Source organism: Cyprinodon variegatus, unplaced genomic scaffold (assembly GCF_000732505.1).
Source record: "Cyprinodon variegatus isolate N-32 unplaced genomic scaffold, C_variegatus-1.0 Scaffold230, whole genome shotgun sequence".
Classification (NCBI taxonomy): Eukaryota; Metazoa; Chordata; class Actinopteri; order Cyprinodontiformes; family Cyprinodontidae; genus Cyprinodon; species Cyprinodon variegatus.
This window is the reverse complement of record NW_015150683.1, coordinates 821,720-840,485: the sequence shown is the minus strand read 5'-3', so window position 1 is coordinate 840,485 and position 18,766 is coordinate 821,720. Positions and strand designations below refer to the sequence as shown.

The following is an 18,766-nucleotide window of genomic DNA, read 5'->3' as shown; positions in this document are numbered from 1 at the left end:
TCTATCTATCTATCTATCTATCTATCTATCTATCTATCTATCTATCTATCTATCTATCTATCTATCTATCTATCTATCTATCTATCTATCTGTTATGTTTTTATATATAATATGTTTCTCTATAATTATCCAGACCTGGAAAATACTTAATATATATAATATTATAGTGAGAGATTTAGCATTAAAAACTGTGAATACTGTTAAAAAAGGATAATCTAATTCTGAAGTACCATTTTGTTGAATTAGAACAGGGATACAGTCTTGGAAAGTCAAACAGCACACATCTCTACAGAGTTAGTCATCTAAAACCTTACTTGAGTTCTTGTGCATTGTTTGCCAGCATGCTTCGAATGCTTTTATCAGCCAAAGGACAACCTGAGAGACTGAAAACATACACAAGCACAACGTCAGATTACTTTGAATGAACAATAACAGTTAACATCTCAAATCAGAACACATGCATGAGTCAAATATCAACCAGGAAGTGTAAAAAAAAGGCATGATGCAAGTGCAAGGAGTTGATTAAAGAAAAAAGACAAACTTTTAGCCTCTGAAGGTAAAGAAATTGAAGCTTTTTTCAAATGGGACAGAATGTTAAACTCATAAGAACTTTGCTGGAATTGAGCGGTTGGGCAAGTCGGAAGATCCATGCAGACTCATCTGCTCTGCAGCACTCAGCACTTCTGCTCGAAGCTTTTGAATGGTAAATTGCACAGTCTGCACTGGACTGTGAGAAGGTGCCTGGATGACTAAATTACATCAGCTTAGAAGGCTTTAAAGGTGGCCCACTGAGATTTTTTTATTACCCAGAGCCTTTCCCCAAAATAAATATCTGTCGATATTTAATTATATTTTTTTATGTCTTGCTTCTGCATGTCATTATTCAACGAGCTAACAGAGGCAAGGGAAACCCTGCCTACATGTGGTTGACAGCATAGTCCAGGTAAGCTGAAAACAATAAGGAAACATAGACTTAGACTCCACCAGGAGAAAAGGAAGTCACACCTTCGATGTGAGGCGAAATTGCTCGTCAAGTGACCACTTCCATCACACCCCGGTGTGGGACATCTGCCACCGGAAAAATAGACAGATTTATAAGCCCAGAGGGAAGGAAAGGAAAATGTGATCATCACAGGAAGAAAGGGGGATTTAAAAAAAAAATAGTTTTCATTGTTTCCAGTTTAGCTTCACTGTCTGTGAATAACCTGGTGGTGCCTGAGAAAGGCTTCTGTTCATGTGGAACGATACTGACAGCTTGAAATGTTTCATGGAGATAGCCACTGAATGAAAGTCATATAGAAAGCCGGCAGCACAATGTGGGGAGGAGGAAAGCAGAAGAGTTGGATAACCGAACAGAAGGATGCAAGGGTGCATGTCAATAACTTGCATTATTTCACAAAACCTAATTTATTTCTCTAATTTATTAAAACATTAAACTTTTGTAGATATATTACAAATAAATTCAGCTATTTCCATCATTTACTTTTGCTAATACTAATAGTGTATGTTGCATCGTTACTGGTGGTATTGGGTGGGGCCCTCATCCAGATCTAAAATGGTGGAATCGTATCGGCGAGTACCAACAAATAAGGCACCGATACCATTTTGAGAGCCAAAAGTTTATTCAACTATTCTCACCCATTCCAGGTAGGCAATAAACGTTCTACTGGATTCACTTTGTATTAGTCTTTTTCTTGCTTCACAAAGGTAGGCAGCAGCTTGACAAAGCCATGATAACAATTATTTTACATCCAAGCAGTATGCAGTTCTTCATATAAACACACAAATCAATATCAAACAGATGCCATCGGTATGGTATCGGTATCGGCCAATACTGCACAGCCAGGATCGGGTATCGTATCGGGGCCAAAAAATGGCATTGGCTCAACGCCAATAATAAGACAAATTAATAAAGTATTTTCTTACTAAAATGGCAGCCTGTTGAAAAATCTGGTTTTTAAAAACTAGATTATTGGCACACTATATTTGGTCAGGACTCCATTTGAATGAATTATGACATAAATGTGGGGAGAGAATCACCCTAAGGTGTTCAAGAAGACAGGTTTGCGATATAGCAGCATTTAGATCTCGTTGAAACGAGTTTCTCACATTCCTATCATTCCCTATCTCCAGTGTGCCCCAGGTTATCTGTGGCGCTCTATAATCTGGAAAACTTTTGGTGATTATGGGTAGGTGTCAAGTCCTGTTGGAAAACAAAATCTGCTACCCTATAAAGCTTGTAACCAGAGACATGCTTAAAGAAAGATTTCATGCTAGACAGCTTTGGATGTCAGAGATGTCATGTCTTCCACCCTACCATTGAACGCAGAGGCTTCACACTGAACCACAACCTAGATTCTGTGCCTCTCTGTTCTTCCAACAGACTCTGGAAGTTTGGTTTAGCTTGTTTAAAATCATTCAAAATGCATTTTTCAACTCATAACAGGACTTTGGGTCCAGTGGTCTTTTCTTCTCTTCAGCCCATTCAAGTCACATTGTCTAGGAGAGGATTAGGAGTGGATTTACAGAAAAAAATGGTATAAGTTCAGGTACTTTTCTACCTTTTTTCACACTTTATCTTTTCACTTAGTGCCATTTATCATACATAGATACCACACAGTGTAAATGGCCTTCTAATTAGGCGTTCACCTTTTATGACTTCTTTTGGCTGTGATGATTTGTAGGCCATAACATTTACCTTGGCTTTAAGCCATTAACAGATATAAAAAAGCATCAAGTTGTAGGCCTATATAATGAATCTGTGGAAGTTTTTCACTTTACACTAAATGAATGAAAGATACGCTCTTCTTAATGATGTTTTGAGTAATTGAAATGCACCTGGAAAATGAAGGGTATAAAACAAACATGACTGGGACAAAGCAAGTGGGTTCAGGAGGAAAGAGACGGAGGCTCCTTACGTTATCAGGTCCTTCTTACTCTCTTTGCACTGCGCATACTTGGGCTTGGGGCTTGGCATGTTTACATCTGTGGTGTAGGAGCGATCCTCCAGCAGGTCATGGAAGGGGTCCAGATCATCAGGCTGAGGAGAAGATGGAGACACAAATTATTTTCACTCATAATCATCTCAGGACCTTTGCCTTTATGCTTCCATGTGCCCCATCTAAAAGTGAAAGCTCATATTCTGGAGTGAATCTATTCCTGTCAGCTTCCTTCTTTTTTGTCTACTTTGCACACATATATCATGTGAATATCCAGGCTAGCTCGTCTTCTCAATTTGAATGCAAATTGGTGAACCAGTGTCAATATTGAGCCAGTCATTCAACAGCCAAGAGGAAATAATGCCAAACAAATGGTGTGAGTGGCCTCGCTTGCAGTCATTCCTAGGTTTGCAGCGCTTGTCTGTAGGTATGGAGTATTCTGGGAGTTGCCTCCTGTAAGGAATAAATCTATCACTAGATGGCACTGTGGTGTGGTACCAGACCGGTGCTGAATATGCAGTGTGAGGCTGAGCTTTTGTCTGCAGTGCATGCAACTAAGGCACAATGCACGTTGATGCAAATGCCATTTTCCTTTCTTCTATATTTTACAGTGTGTATACAGTAATGGCCATTAAAAGAGAAGTCCAGATAAAGACCAGATTGGCTAACTGTCAAACCAGTTTCTCCAATTAACGGTGCAGTAGAAAGGAGACTGACACATACATGCAGGAACAGGATGCAGCAAGGAAAAAGTAGGGTACATGGATGGGACTCACAAACTGACTCTGACACCCTCCCAAAGAGACGAGGGTGCAGCAGACACGCTCTTATGAATATTCACACACAGCAAAGCAGGCCTGTGCACCCACACAAGCACACGCATCGGCGCTCCGACAGGCGCACCCAGCAGTGGTGCATTGATTTCCAGCAGTTCTTTGATGAGATGAGCTATTCCGACTCCCTCCCAAGGTGCTACTTTGCATAATTCATTTTGGGGAGGAAAGAAATGTAAAAACAGAAAGCCAGCATGCGGGGAGAGCGGAACAAACAGGGCAAGTGACTCCTTTGCAAGGCAAGGCTAATATTAGTTAACAGGCAGATTCATTAGGTTTATCTAAAAATTTCTAATAAAAAAAACCTTTCTCTAACTTTCTACTGAGCGGTGAGGAAAAGTAAGGTCGACCCAAATGTAAGAATCCAAGAGCACACTGCAAATGTTTGACTTGGAGACTGTGTTTAATCAATGGCTGCAGGGAGATTCTTTCAGTCTGTGAAAAGGCAACTGCTGCTATATAATTATCATCAGGGACAAAACTGTGTGCTGTTTGTGCTCTCTTCTATTCTTCCCTCCACTGCTTGTTTTTGTTTCTGTCTCCCCACTCTGTCGCTAAGATTTCTGAGAAGACAGTTTGTCTGTGATGGAGACTCATAAGACAAACAGGAGGGCGGCCTATTAAACCCAACCTCATACAGCACGCAGAGCAAAAAAGTTAACTTTTCAGCCCTTATTTTACTTCCAATGAGCCAAACTTTCTACCAAACCTTTAAAAAGCATTTTCTAAGAACATGATCCATTTATTTACACGTCTCCATTTCTATGAGACACACCTGTTAGTTACTCTGACACAGACTGTGTGAAAACAACCTAATCCATTTATGCATGCAGATGTGCTACCGATGTTCATCAGCATCACAGGCAGGACAGAATATGTGACACTGAGACTGTGACATGGTATTTGGTGCTAAACCGACTGATCTAAGCAGATATCCGTAGGTTTTTTATAAACAATTTCTTAAGTCTGGGGAAAGTGGTCTAAGAAAAATATTCCACTAAGTTGAAACTATGTGGATGAAAATACAGGAAAGGACAAACTAGGTGTAACTAATGTCAAATAAGAATAGGAAACTGAGTCTACTTTTCATACAAACAACACAGATTCAACATCAAGGAGTTAAAAAAGTAGTTTGTTCTCAATTTGAACATTTGAGATAAGGTCAGAATCCTGGTTCATCATCCAGAATCAGGTTTCTGATGGAGGAAGTGTGATGATTTTGGGGATATTTTTGTGGTCAGCTTTGGGCCATTTAGTACCAACTGAGCATTGGTAAAGTCCCAAAGTCTACCTGTGATAGTTGCTGAATATGACCAACCATTTTCCATTGTTCGACAGCTACTTCATTCACAAAGCTCGAATCAGCCCAAACTGGTTACTTTACTAGTCTGTTCACTGTTACTTCACTGTTCTTATGTGGTCTCCACAGAAACTAAATCTCTGACCAATAACGGAGGAGGGTTCAAATCTTGTCCTTGAAACATGCTTCCATACAGTTAAAAAGCTCTGGAGGACTGGGATTAGGAACCCTTGCAACAGAGCTTATTTTGGATGGGATTAAATGAGAGACTGACATCATGGAGATGTAGGTGAGGCATGCTATCATGCAAATATAGACAACAATCTCTATCAAGGGAGTTCAGCTGGAAAAAGAGGGTTTAACATGGTATTAGCTAATGTGGCTGGTTTATTCTGGTAAATAATAATTCTTACGATCTGATGCATTGGTTAATGCATATCCAAATTTATATATTTTATCTTTGGACATAGGTTTATATTTTTATAGATTCACAAAAATAAGAGAGATCTGGTCTTTGTACAAGGGTATAAAAAGTTAAACCTTTCCTTAATTGGCTCTTGTCTAGACTGTTGTAGACTGTTGTTGTGTACGAAAGTCTCTTTGTGTCTTAATGGTCAGAGTTACGGCAAAACATTCCTCTGAAAACAACAAGCATCAACCTGAAGAGAGAGAACATATCTTTTGAAAGCATGAAATTTAAAAACTTAAGGTATTATCCAGGTAATTAAAATATACTCCATGAAGTTTGCAATGACGGGCTCACAAACCTACAATGTTGCCTTAAGGTTCCACATCCACCCTTTCAAATTCTCCCTGTTTACCTCTTTCTCGTCCTCGTCTATGTGTTTGATCTTGGTGTAGTCTACAGGAAGGTCCCAGCAGTCTGCAGCATCCCCCATGCCGTAGCAGCGGGAGCCCAGCAGGGCAGCTTGCCTCTGGGGGGACATGGGCTCTAGCGGGGTGAGTACCGAGTCCCCCGCGCCACCGCCGCACAGACTCTTGCTCATACTCAGGTCCAACGTACCATTCTCATCAACATCTAGACCGGGGCTCTGCAAGGCGTTTATGGGGGTGAGATTTTTTTTTTTTTCAATGTGTTTGTGTGTGCAGGTAAAGGGAGAAGATGTAGAGGTGGGTTAAATGGTTAGGGGAAATGATAGGGAGATGCACATAACAAAAGAAAGCAGGGATGAAGAGAAGAGGATAAAGACAGAGAGAGGTTCTGATTAATTAGCAATCAAACATGTTAATCTTTGATGGGCTAAGCAGTGGATTATATTTACCCTATAAATATCAATCTTATCATTACTAAGTTATTAAGGAATATAAACCGGTATAAGAACAAGTGCAGTTTAAAAAACAATTTTTTATTACCCCAAGAAAGAAAAAAATATTCTTGCAGAGTGGAGTAGCAATGTTTACCCCTCAGAAGGTCAAAAGAGGAGGTTCATCAGCTCTCAAGGACAAATGCATCCGTGTGAAGCCCTCCTCCATGCCTCTCTCTGTCTTTTTCTTTCCTTCCATGCCTCAGTGCTATGCGCTTTGCAGTCTGAACCGTGTGCGTGTGTTGGCCATGTGTGAACCTAATGTGACTGGACATCACAGGGGGCGCAGGGGACGAAGGTTACGGGTTGCAAGCAGCAGCATCACTCCGCTGCAAACCCAGAAATAGAGGCAGAACTCTGAGGTGTTCTGAATAAAGTAAGCTTGTCACTTTTCTTTTACATATTAGGTTTCCTTGCTAAACTGCTTATTTTTATCTGCTTAAAAAAAAACACTTAAGTTCGGGTTTCCCCTTTAAAATTATGATTTTTATTTTTTCAAAGTTGTACTGGTTACAGTAGTTATGAGCCACTGGTATCTTATCTGCAGCAGGTAAAAATCAGAAGAAGGAGGCTTATTTCACGGATTATGTTTTATTTGACGTCAAGCGGCTCACTGACCTGAGGAACGCATCGCACCAGGGTGCATTATGGGAAAAAGGCAAGTAGAAAGAGGCAGTGTTATGCTTTTAGAATATAGATATTACTCTTTAGATATTACTATCTGGTAGACTGTGTGCACCCTGTCATTGTTTCAAGAGGGACCAATACATTATTGTCCACCAATGATTGATGATTATTTACATAGATTAAATAATAAGTACATATGTGTGTGAAAAAATAAACAAAAACAAAATTTAATGCATGGAAATATTAAGTAAACATTTTAAAATTCCAAAGATAACAGACAATAATTTGGAATTGATGAAATATTACTCCCAATAATAAATGGGGCCTTTTGTTGCATTGATGCAAAACTAACTTTGACATCATTGCAAGAAATCGACTCAATAAATGGAGAATTGATTAAAATAATAAAGAAACCAATAAATAAATAAAGCTGATAAAGCTAGGGTAAATCAATTCATTCATTTATTCCACAGGTTTAATTTCACAAAGGTAAAAAAAAAAGTCATTTTCTTTTTTATGAGTGGATAGAGTCATAACTGCTGACTAAAACGATGGTACAAGTCTGGTGGACTTCTGCTGTCCTGCCAGAATATTTTGGCAGACAAAATGCATAAAGGTAATGGAAGCAACATAAAAAAATGTTGAAGAACTAGCTACAACTTTTTGTTGGGTTAATCAATAGCCATGCTCTCAATATTTCCCTCAGCTCTGAAAAACTATTAATTTAACAATGCAGTAAACTGCCAAAAAGATACTGACTGCTCAGAACTACCTCATACAATCCTACTTTATTAAACAAACTGTCGGAATAGGCTTCGATGGGATTTTTGTGCATGCATTGTTGGATGCTTCTGTGCCTTCTTTGCCTTTAACCCTTTTTGCTTATCTTCTGTGTCCTCCTTGTTTTCTTCACTCCAATTTTTCCAGTCTTATGAGGAGGAAAGCCCGTTTTAATACTGACTCCAGTTGACAGAGTCCCTAAGGGTGGATTCTCCTCGTGTCTGAAGCCAAACTCTGTGTGATGCACTCTGACTCAAACACACGGGGTGATAGATTTGCAACTGGACATGAATACTGCAACAACTGTAGCAGCATAAATAGGGGAACACAGAGAATTTTTATTTCTCACTGCTAAATAAGAGCACTAAAAGGTGAATAATTTAAATTGGGATGCAAAACACAAAATACTGATCATCAAAGATAAAAAAAAAGTACTAGATTGCTTGTGAAAAAAAAATAGAATTAGTGATTTAGTTGCAAGATGTCTACAAAGACTAAGTATGTAGTAGACAACGGGTGCAAAAGTGGCCAAATTTAAATGAGGAACTTTGGGGGTCTGCTACTGGCAGTTTTTGGGGAGGAGAGTGGCTATAAGAAAAGAAGCAATTCTAAACAATAAAATTGGAGTTAATAATGATCAGAATTATTAGAAAAAATAAACAATACTTACATTATTAACAAAAAACAAACATTTAGGGTGCACTTTATATCTCAAAGCTCTAAAAACAAATTCAAAACACTCTTCACCTATTTTGTATTGCAAACAAAGGTATCCTGTAATAATTTAATGTAATATAACTGGCCTTTGTTCTGATAGGGAGGCGACTTATGTGATTTTTTTCCCGGATAAATTCCTTTGCAGGAAGGAGGTTTTGCAGGAAGGTGCATTTTGGTGATCAGAATATGATCTGCACATTTATAAAAATACATGCTAAATAGCTTCGGCCTGCTGCTCCACCTATTTTAGAAATTCATGCAAGTCATTTGATTTGCACCTGTAAAGTAGATCAACTTTGTGCAGCTCATCGTGTTTGGCTATTTTGTATACATTCAAACCCTTAAAAGATGAAGCCCAAAGATTGCCTTATACTGTACCAAATCTGTGCTCCTGTTTGTAAAACCTGTTCGGTAATGACACCCAAGTAATAATATTAAAGAGGAGGAAGCAGAGGAGAAGCAGAAAATGAAGATAAAAAAATAGGAAGAAATTTAGTTGAATAAAGGTCACGTTGCTGCAGAGATCCTCGCTGGGTGAGGCTTGTTCTTATGGATGTCTGCAGCAGATCAGCCTCCTCTTGTTAGCTGTTTTACTGTATATCACTGTCAGATTAACACGACCCACCCTTTCATATCCAATTACCAAAGATGATGTGTAAGGACACCCTCTATCCCCCACTCTCATTAAAGGCTGCTTTTCTCTAATCTTGCCCTGTGGTAACCCATGACCTTTGCTGCTGCTGGTAAAACCTGGGCTGAATGGAGTCTGCAGGAGGTTTCCCACTCTGACAAATCCAGCTCAACTCAATCACTCAGAAATGATCATTGTTGCAGTTTCCCAGCATGATCAAACACTAGGATTCTTACACTTTATGGCCACTTTGTGGATGTGATGCATGAGTTTATGTACATAAGTCAAAAAACATAACTTTTTTTAAACCAAAAAGGTCAATAAAAATTGCCAGCTAATTGAGGTCTTGTGCCAAGCGTTTGATTGCAAGCATAGATGGGTCCATCCATACAAATAAAAAAAATATGGCAGATTCTGCAAAGAACTGATTTACCAAACAGAAAAATTATTTTAAATGCATGCCCATTTTAGCCCGCTGACGAAGAGAAACAATCAAATATCCATCTTTCTGTATGCTCCAACATTATCAAATCTAGAAAAGACAAAATGTTGTGGTATTTAACAGCTTTTTGCACATCTTTTCAACATGTAAACCATAAATATAAAAATTAGAGGCAATTTGTCTGTTTGATATCGGATTCAGAGACCTTGAGTGATATGGACTGTAAATAGGCTGGCAATGAAGAAGAGTATATTTTTGCTTTGTCAGAAAAGTCAAATATTTTTGCTAAATAAATGAAATGAGGTGTGTCTGGATTAGTATGGTGCCAAATTCTGCCACATTGTTTGTTGAAAATAGCCAAAAGACAACTTCTTACTTCAACTACCCCCACCTATGATATACTTTGAGGCATTTTCTCAGGACCTGTTGCCCTGCATCTTTCAGATGTTTCTTTTTCTCGGCACACCTGATTCAACCAATGCTTCATTAACAAGCATTTGCTGAACTCCATGGCCTGCTGAAGGCGTAATTCAGTCAGGTATGTTGGAGCGGCGAAACTTCTAGAATAAGCAGGTCAATAAGAAGACCCAGGGTTGCTCATAGGAGTCGTGAACGTCAAAGGTTTTGGTTGAAACAAAAATCCTGTTTAAAACACTACATTCTAGTCCTTTAGCAACAAAACCAATGAAGTGATTGTGAGAGAAATAGGTGGATGGACTATGTGTAAAAAAATAAAAAGGCACGAGGTGGGAAATCGTGTGTGCATGTGAGGCTTTGTTCGACTCAGCAAAAAAGCAGCGTGAGCCACGAGGTGAAGTGTTGAGATGAAAGGGGAGGAAGGAAAACAGAATCCTCTGAAGTCCCTTATTCTGTCCTGAGAGTTTCCTGCTCATCTTTTTCCCAGAGCGAGGGGAGGGGGTGGGGGTGGGTGAGGGGTAGTGGGGGGGGACTCAAAATGAAATGAGTTAAAACTAAAAAAAGGCCCTTACTGCTGTGGGGGCCGGTCCCACAAAGTTTATTTTGTCCTAATTTCCCCTGAAAATAAGCTGCTTTTGCCCCATTTCCCCTTTACTCCTCTCCTAGTTGATTTTTCTCAGTCTTCTTCTCCTTTGCTGTGACATTTAAAAATCTCCACCTCAAACCCCCTTTCTTTTTTTTTTTCTTAACTCCCTCACTCTGATTTTCCAGCAGTCCTCTCTGTCAACATAAGCCAACGTTGCACCTCTGCTGTGCGCTCCCTCTCTGGCCTCCATTTTCCAGCTTAGCATCTGGGCACAGATAATACAGGAGCACTGTCACCTTATCTCCTCAGAAGTGACACGCCGGACTCACGCTGTGTCAAACGGCGCTTCGTCCCGGCTCCTATCTGATTCCCAGACGGAAAATAAAAAAGTGGCTTGCTGAGCTCTGAGTGTCAGACACAGCTCCGGGTCGTTCACAAGTCTTGTGCACGTTGGTGTAGTTATATGCAGCTCAAATCTCCTTATCTTTGTCAGCTTTCTCTGCCAGCATTAGTATAATGAAGGAAGGAAAGGGATAATCTGGGCATATATTGTTCTGCGCCTGCAGCACAATGCCAACGAATAACAGAGGGACTATTCACTGCATCTTTTTAAGAATCTTAGAAGTCATGTGAAGTTGCAGAGATAAATCAGGAAATGCTCAAATCCAGAAAAACACCTCCTGCTTTAGCCAAATGTTTAGCTGTAGAAGTCAGTCAAATGATTAAGCTTATTATTAAAGTTCAATAAACAAACCTTTCTATATTTCCAAAAGCATGTTGGATTTATCCGACTTAAGTTTAAACTGAAATCATGATGTCTTTATAGGCTCATGTCAAGTAAGTTTCATGGTGATCACAAACAATTATGATTGCACTAAGAAATTGTATGATGGTAGACCACCCTACTGTATTAAATGATTGCACTGTATTAAATGTCATGAAAACCCTGGCGCTGAGACTACAAGAGAGAGCAAGACTTTCAGAGATAACAGGAAGACTGAATGGCGTAAAGTTAAGTTGTTTTTTATTCTTTTATTGCTTTGAAGCTTTATTACTCTTGTATTATGCAGGATTCGAAATGCTTGTAGCCTATTGAAAATCCTAGAAGGAAGGTCTATACTGCCTGTGATAAGCCATGGGCTCATTAGCGGATACGCCTGTTGGGATTTGGGAACACATTCAGTTTGCCTTTTTAGTATTTTTTGTTTTTTCAGTCTTCCACCAGATGAAGTTTGTCAGATCATGGGCTGGCTAAACAATAAGTCCCATCAGCAGCGGGATATAAGTATAGCTGGCTGCCAGCACCCTAACGCCTGAGTACTGACCCCAGTTATAACGCAAGCCTTCCAAGCTTTGGCCCACTTCATCTATTTCTTGGTGTGAAGGAATCTTGCTTCTTTGTTCGCTCCCAAGAAAACTGATGTGCTCTTTGGTTACTCTCTAACTCAAAACTCTTGGAATGCAAGAAATCCTCTGCAGATAGAAACTCTGTTATTAAGACTCTGGCTGGCAGCTCAACTCCTTCTTGTTTCTCTCTAGACCAACTTGCATGATCAAACTCCTTCTAGCTCTACAGATTTTATGATGGCTGAAGAGGGGAGAACCCATTTCTTTGGCCCTTTCAAACAGGGTGCACCACTCTGCTCTGAAATGTATTGAAGTCAACCATCTGCGAATACTTTGGCTACTGTAACAATAAGGCTGGCAACAGTTTAGAGGACGAAGGTTTCCCTATATGTGTTCGGACAGTAGCAGCTAGGTGAGGCCAATATGATACGACCCAGCGCTATTTGCTAAATTAAAGGTAAAGTTTATGCCCTTTTGAAATCAACAAGCTACCTTAAGCATCCATCGTGTTACTGAGGCTGAAAGCTTTGTGATTTGTGCTTGCAAAACTTTAGTCAGTCTGACAGTCTGTCTATCCATCCATCTCCCTGCTTGTTCTGGTTTCAATCAAGCAAAAAAAAAAAAAAAAAGGAGATTATTTACATGGCTAAAACTGGGTTAAGAACTGTCCAACTTATTGTACAAATTCTGGAAAGGTTGTGGGAAACCATCCGCTTAGTGAAAGAAATGTGATTTTTTTATGATCATGATTGCAGATCATTCAAATTAGGAAAAACAATTTATAAAAAGGGGTACTTAGAACTTAGAGTTATGTTCAATAGTAGAAGTAAGATCATCATACACAGAAAAGAGCTGTGTAGCCTTAAATATACCACTAATTGGTCAGGCTAATTGGAAAGAGAAGCTTTAATTTGCTGGGGAGCATAAAATTAGACTCTGGAGAATTAAAAGACAGTCATAAGGTCTTCTGAGTTTAGATTTTCCCCCATTTCAGAGCACATTAGGGTGCAAAGAGAAATGAATGAAGTGATGCAATCATTAGGCCTAATGCCTACAGTAAGAGCTTGCAGGAGCAGTGCTCTTATTTGGAGTCATTTCAATTTTTCAGGTCTAGGTTGATGTTATATGCCTACATAATGAGACCTAAATATACTAAATGAAGAAGTTATTTCATCTGTAAATATCCTATTTCCTGATTACACTGGCATGGAAAAAGATCACAAATTCGTATTCGTATGGCTCAGATCTAGCAGGAGGGCTTTACATTGATTTTTCACTGCAGTCAAAACCACAACCCTGGTGAGAATCTTTGTAATGTGAGGTGAAGACGTTGGGGTGCAACCTTAATCTCATAGTCCTTTCTACATGGCTGTGACATTATCATTTCAAAACATTGCCACAGCAAATGCATTTTTTTCAGTGTGATTGATCAGATTTAATCCCCCACCCGCTCCCACCTGTGAGCACAAGTCCTGCGGTTTTCCGCCCAGTCCATGAGGCATCTCCCGGCAACGTGTGGAAAGATTGAGGATAGCAGTCGCTGCCATGTGGGCGGCCTCCATGTCATGGCTGTAGTCAAAGCTGCTTTTGCTGCATGTGCTGCTGGCGCTACTGCCCCCACCTCCTCCTCCTGTGCCCCCTCCTCCACCACCACAGCTCAGGCTGCTGTTGCTGCTGCTGGGGGCATAGGTGCTGGTGGTGCTGCTGGCTGAGCTGGAGTTCTTGCAGTATCGTTTGGCTGCAAGGACACAAAATTAAACAACAGCTTTTTTTTTTTTGTTTTTTTTTTTTGTTAATTCTATAATATTTGACTGATTAGAAATATGTAAAACACTTATAAACACAACTTGTAGACTCCACAAAAGGCACAAACAATATGAATAAAGCTTTACCTTAGAAGACATTGAAAAATTAAAAAGTTAACGATAATGAATCATCTTTGGGTTGCATTAGCCAGTCCTCCTAGCCAACATTTAGGTGTGAGTTGGAAATAAGGCTCTGCAGGAATGGATCATATTGACCATAATATATGATAGGATTAAAATAGGGCTTGGTAATTTATTGCATCCATCCATCCACTTTCTATCACTCTTGTTTGAAGTGGGGTCGTGAAGGGTGCTGGTGCCTATCTCCAGCTGTCTACGGGCGAGAGGCTTGGCACACCCTGGACAGGTTGCCAGTCCATCCCAGGGCAACACAAAGACAAACAGGACAAACAACCATTCACCCACACAGTAACACCTAAGCAGAATTAAGAGAAGCCAATTAACCTAACAATTATGTTTTTGGACTGTGGGAGGAAGCCGGAGTACCCGGAGAGAACCCACATATGCCCTGGGCCAAGAACCGAACCCGGAAAACTTCTTGCTACAAGGCCGGAGTGTTACCCACTGAGCCACTGAACAGACGTGCATTTGCAATATAATCACAATTGAACAAAATTATATTTTTAAATTGCAGAATCACTAGATTTTGGTCACGTGACATTTAACAAGAGTAAGAAATTGACTATCTCAATAAAACACATAGGGTGGGTTTGACTTCATACAGAAAAGAAGAGTGTTCTGGATAGCATGCAGAGCCACAAAATAAGCACTGTAGCAACGAGCGAAACAAAGTCCTGACACAATGGACTCTGGATGAGCAACCATTAAAGCTCATTGAAAAAAATCTAATAAAATCCTGGAGAGAACTTTAGGGTTGGTTTAGAGGAACAATAAATTCCAATCATGATATTGGTTGAAATAATCAAAATAATAATTTTGGCTAAATTATTCAGCCCTAGTTAAAACAAGGATGCCCACTGTAAGCTAAGGTCCGATTAGTTTCCATCTAGCATTTAGCAGAATCCATATTATGCCCACAAACACATGTTGGCTATAATGCATGTCACATTTTAAGGGGCCTTTTTGTCCAATCCTGGATTATTCTCATAGAAATGTTACATAAACTAAAAATGCATCAATTTTTACATAACTCAACTTTATTCATGTTACCCACATGATACTATATTATGAGAAGGAACATAATGTAATCTGTCACATTTGAGAATAGAGCTCAATGTCATCTGCATAGGGATGGAAGTGAAATGATATTAATCAAATAAAGCATGTATAGGGAAAGTAGAATCAGACATAGTCAATAAAGGCTAAATATAAGGCAGCACTTTAAAAAAAATGATATTGTCTAGAGAGCTGTTCTAAACAAAATTTAGTTTTGTTTACACTTTTGTATACAAAATGAAAAAATGGCGACTGTGGTTGACAGCTCTAACAGTTCAAACCAAATTCTGTGAGCTAGATATGAATAGAACTATATCTCAATCACTAATAAAGTATTAAAATAAGTATTTGTTGTAATCCTGCATCTTTCAGTTTAAGTGATCTTTAAGTTTAAAGATTGTGGGAGCTATTCTTCTGCACAGCAGTAGAAACGAGGAACTGATCTTAAAAACAGTCTCAAACTAAATTGCAATGACATGTCATAAGAATGTCTTTAAAAGTCTTATGTTGCTTTAAAATAGTACCATCATATCCTTTGGGGGATGTATCCCTGTGCCCGTGAACTTTGGGTGCAATGGCCCGCTTCCCATACACTTGGTGGTTGTTGCTGCCATCAAAAGCGCTGTAGTCGAAGCTGGTCTTGGAGTACTTCTCCAGTTCCTTGGCCAGGTTGGAGCGGGGCGTGCTGGTGGAGACATTGTTCTTGTAACCATACTGTGGATAGTCCAGTTGTTTGACAAAGCACATAGGCCTGGAAAATAAATGACGAGGGGGTGGAAGTTGGACCGAGGCACTGAACATTGCCCAGGGGGGAGGAGAAGAAACCTGGTTTTTGGTCAAAAAAAATGTGTGGAATGGAGGGTAGAAGGGAACGAGCAGATTCTTGTGGGGGGAAAAAAGTCCATGGAGGGTGAATGAAAATGACTGAAGATGTGGGGCTGTTCTGCTTTTTTTTAAGAAAAAGAAACAGCTTGGAGTTCCTTTTTTGATTAAATGGAATAAAACAGGAAAAAATTGAATTTCCTCTGTTTTTCTTTTTATATGAGTCATCATTTGATGTGCATTTAGAGCTTCAATTTAAGCTTTGCGAGAAAACTGTGCCTGATATTCTGTTTGATATGAATGCAAAAATTCAGAATTACACATGACTTTTCATCAAAGCCATTTCATGTCTATCAAAGACACTCATTCAAAAACGCAAGGCCTCAAAAATGATAAATGAGACCTATTTTGTTCAAATCTAAAGCGATTTGCCTTGAAGAAGCAGAGGAATGAATGTGCAATCTCTTGGATGAATTCTCAGGGGACGGCAGAACTTAAACATAAAACAAAAAAGGGGAGACATCAGGTCTCAATTACAGAATGTAGAAGAAAAAAAAGAAGTAAATCCCACATGAAATGACTGTTTCACTGGGTTTACATCAGTGCATCCCGTCACAACAAATTTCACAGCTTCATGAAATTTTTAAATTGGAAAAGAGGAGGAAAGAGCTGAGTGAATACTACCTTAAGACTCTGTCAGAGGCTTGGTTGGACTTGGGACCATTGCAGCTCTGATGCTTCTCTTGAGCTTTTGCGAGCTTCTCAGCTGCAGCAATCGGACATCCAGACAGACTGAAATTTAAAAATAAAAAGAATGCTTGAATTTTGGTCGAAAACAATCAAGTTTTACATTAATTGAAAATAATGTAAAATGTTCAGCTTGTTAGAAGCGCTTGTCATCCAGTCTGTCGAGCTGAAAACAGCGGCTGACTGTACATCTGCCTGTCAGTCGCTTTGAATCCCGACTGAAAGCACCTGACTACAGTTCAGAAAGTCTCTGCTTAAAATATGCAGAAATAAAAAATGCAAACTCATTAATTTTCATCACTTTTAACACTTTGGATAACGACACAGTTGGAAACAGCTTGCATGTTTCTGGTTGAACAGCTTAAAATAATTCTCCAAACGCGTATTCCCATATGGACAAATCTTGCATTTTTTATGTATATTCTACAGCTTGGTGCCTTCAAACAACAGCTAGCTGACATGACACCCACATGTATGAAATATACTGTAAAAACTACACAGAAAAAATAAAAAAATAAATATTCTCTTAATAAAATGAAGCATTTAAACTATTGTGAACATTTAAGCTGGCAAGAAAAAAGATACAAATACTGTCTGCAAGTAAGTATATTAAAAAATAAATGACACTTCTCCTATTTGCAGCTTTAGTGACAGGTGGGTAGACATCCAAAGTTTCATCATTCAAAGCAAATACATTTATGAACATATTACAGTCAAAATGACAAAAAATAACTTAAAACACAGACAAAATTTATAAGAAAAGTTTAAATGATAAATATGCAGTTTTCCAGGTTTGAATATGTTCATGCAATTATACTTCAGATTTTCTGCTGTTTTTAAATCAGTATGTGTTTGTCTGGTCAGTAAAGGTGCTAAATGTAATTGTAAATAATTGAGAGAGGCACTTTCACAAGGCAGGACTCCTGCGCCGCAGGAGAACACAGGACTTTGAACAGCTTTTTTCTTTTCACTTTTAAAAAAAGTGTTTTTTTTTTGTTTTGTTTTTTACTTGTACAAGAGTTGAATAATTTTGATAATTTTTTTTAATCAAAACCTTCCTACGTAAATCTTGAACACTGAAAGGAAACTGAAAATAATATTTTTATACTGTATCATTATAATTAATACCTTTAATTTTTTATTGTTCAGTATCATTAAAAAATGTTTTTTTTTTATCAGGTTTGATGTGATGAATGTATTTATCCCTGTGTATAGAGCTAAGGTTTTTAATTTTACACATACTCATTTCTGAAGCACGAATCCTAACCTTTGACTGACATATAGCAAAATAAACCCAATTTGTTTTTTCCTTTTTTAAAATTGAATAAAGATAAAGCAATACATCATCTGTTTTTTGTTTTTTTGGTCTGGTTTGGATAAGAACGTCAAGTTGCAGTTTCTTAATCATATCAATACAGTACTGTAGTCAAAAGACGCCAGATTTAAGATGATCTTAAACTGTACTAAGTAATTATTCCACAGGTACTCAATTACAATGTGTTTGGACAGAATCTTATGTAAAAGATCAACAAAAAAATAACCACAAATTTTTCGTACAAAACTAAAGGAATAAATGGGGTATGCTGATCTGACACTTATACAGTAGTGTCAGACTAGCATACGCGTAGGCGAATCTGACGTCTTGCGCATGCGTATTGACTATGGGTATACTGGTCTGACAGAAAACCGGACCAATCACAACATGGGAGTCATTCCTATAATGCAGCAGCGCCTTTCTGTAACCTTAACAGCTACAACGGAGCTATTTTTTTTAAATTTATGCCCTTTATTATGTCCCAAAGCAGCTGTTTATTACCCAAACATTTCAAGCTGTGAGAGCTCTTTTTTTCTTTTTTTTTTTGAAATAGATGTTTTTGCATCATATTAGTAGTTATCAGATTGGCTCTAAAATGTTTCCACTGACCGTTAGTCCTATGTTTAATATTGAGCTGTGTCCGCTCCTTTAAAATGACGTATACATGCCGTAAATGAGTCTGGCTGCCCAGGCTGCCCTATAACATAATAATTCTGCCACCCCCAGGTTAAAAAGTTTTGCCAAAAATCTATCATGTCATATCAGACTACATTTTTTGGTACCTAGATGGTTTGCGCCAATTGCACAATTGCGATTTAAAATTAAGGATACACAATCCCCTGCTAACCAACTGCAAGAAACCTTTATTTTGCTGGCTTTAAGTTATACTATTCTCCAACAAGTCTGTCAGCTGTATCGTGTGAAAAAAACTATTTC

At 38.7% G+C, this 18,766-nt stretch overlaps 1 protein-coding gene across 9 annotated transcripts in view; it reads right to left on the bottom strand.

Moving 5' to 3' along the window:
- Window positions 1-18,766, bottom strand: part of myt1l (myelin transcription factor 1 like) — a 161,732-nt gene that overhangs the window by 12,496 nt on the left and 130,470 nt on the right. For 3 of the 9 annotated variants that reach the window (XM_015381279.1, XM_015381278.1, XM_015381284.1), the window contains exons 9-15: window positions 16,453-16,560; window positions 15,471-15,697; window positions 13,402-13,682; window positions 5,894-6,124; window positions 2,919-3,040; window positions 1,006-1,068; window positions 315-383 (exon numbers count right to left, since the gene is read on the bottom strand). In XM_015381279.1, coding sequence (XP_015236765.1) covers window positions 315-383; window positions 1,006-1,068; window positions 2,919-3,040; window positions 5,894-6,124; window positions 13,402-13,682; window positions 15,471-15,697; window positions 16,453-16,560 — 1,101 coding nt within the window. The remainder of the gene's footprint in view (window positions 1-314; window positions 384-1,005; window positions 1,069-2,918; window positions 3,041-5,893; window positions 6,125-13,401; window positions 13,683-15,470; window positions 15,698-16,452; window positions 16,561-18,766) is intronic. The other 6 variants (XM_015381280.1, XM_015381283.1, XM_015381286.1 and 3 more) reach the window with 6 other exon arrangements.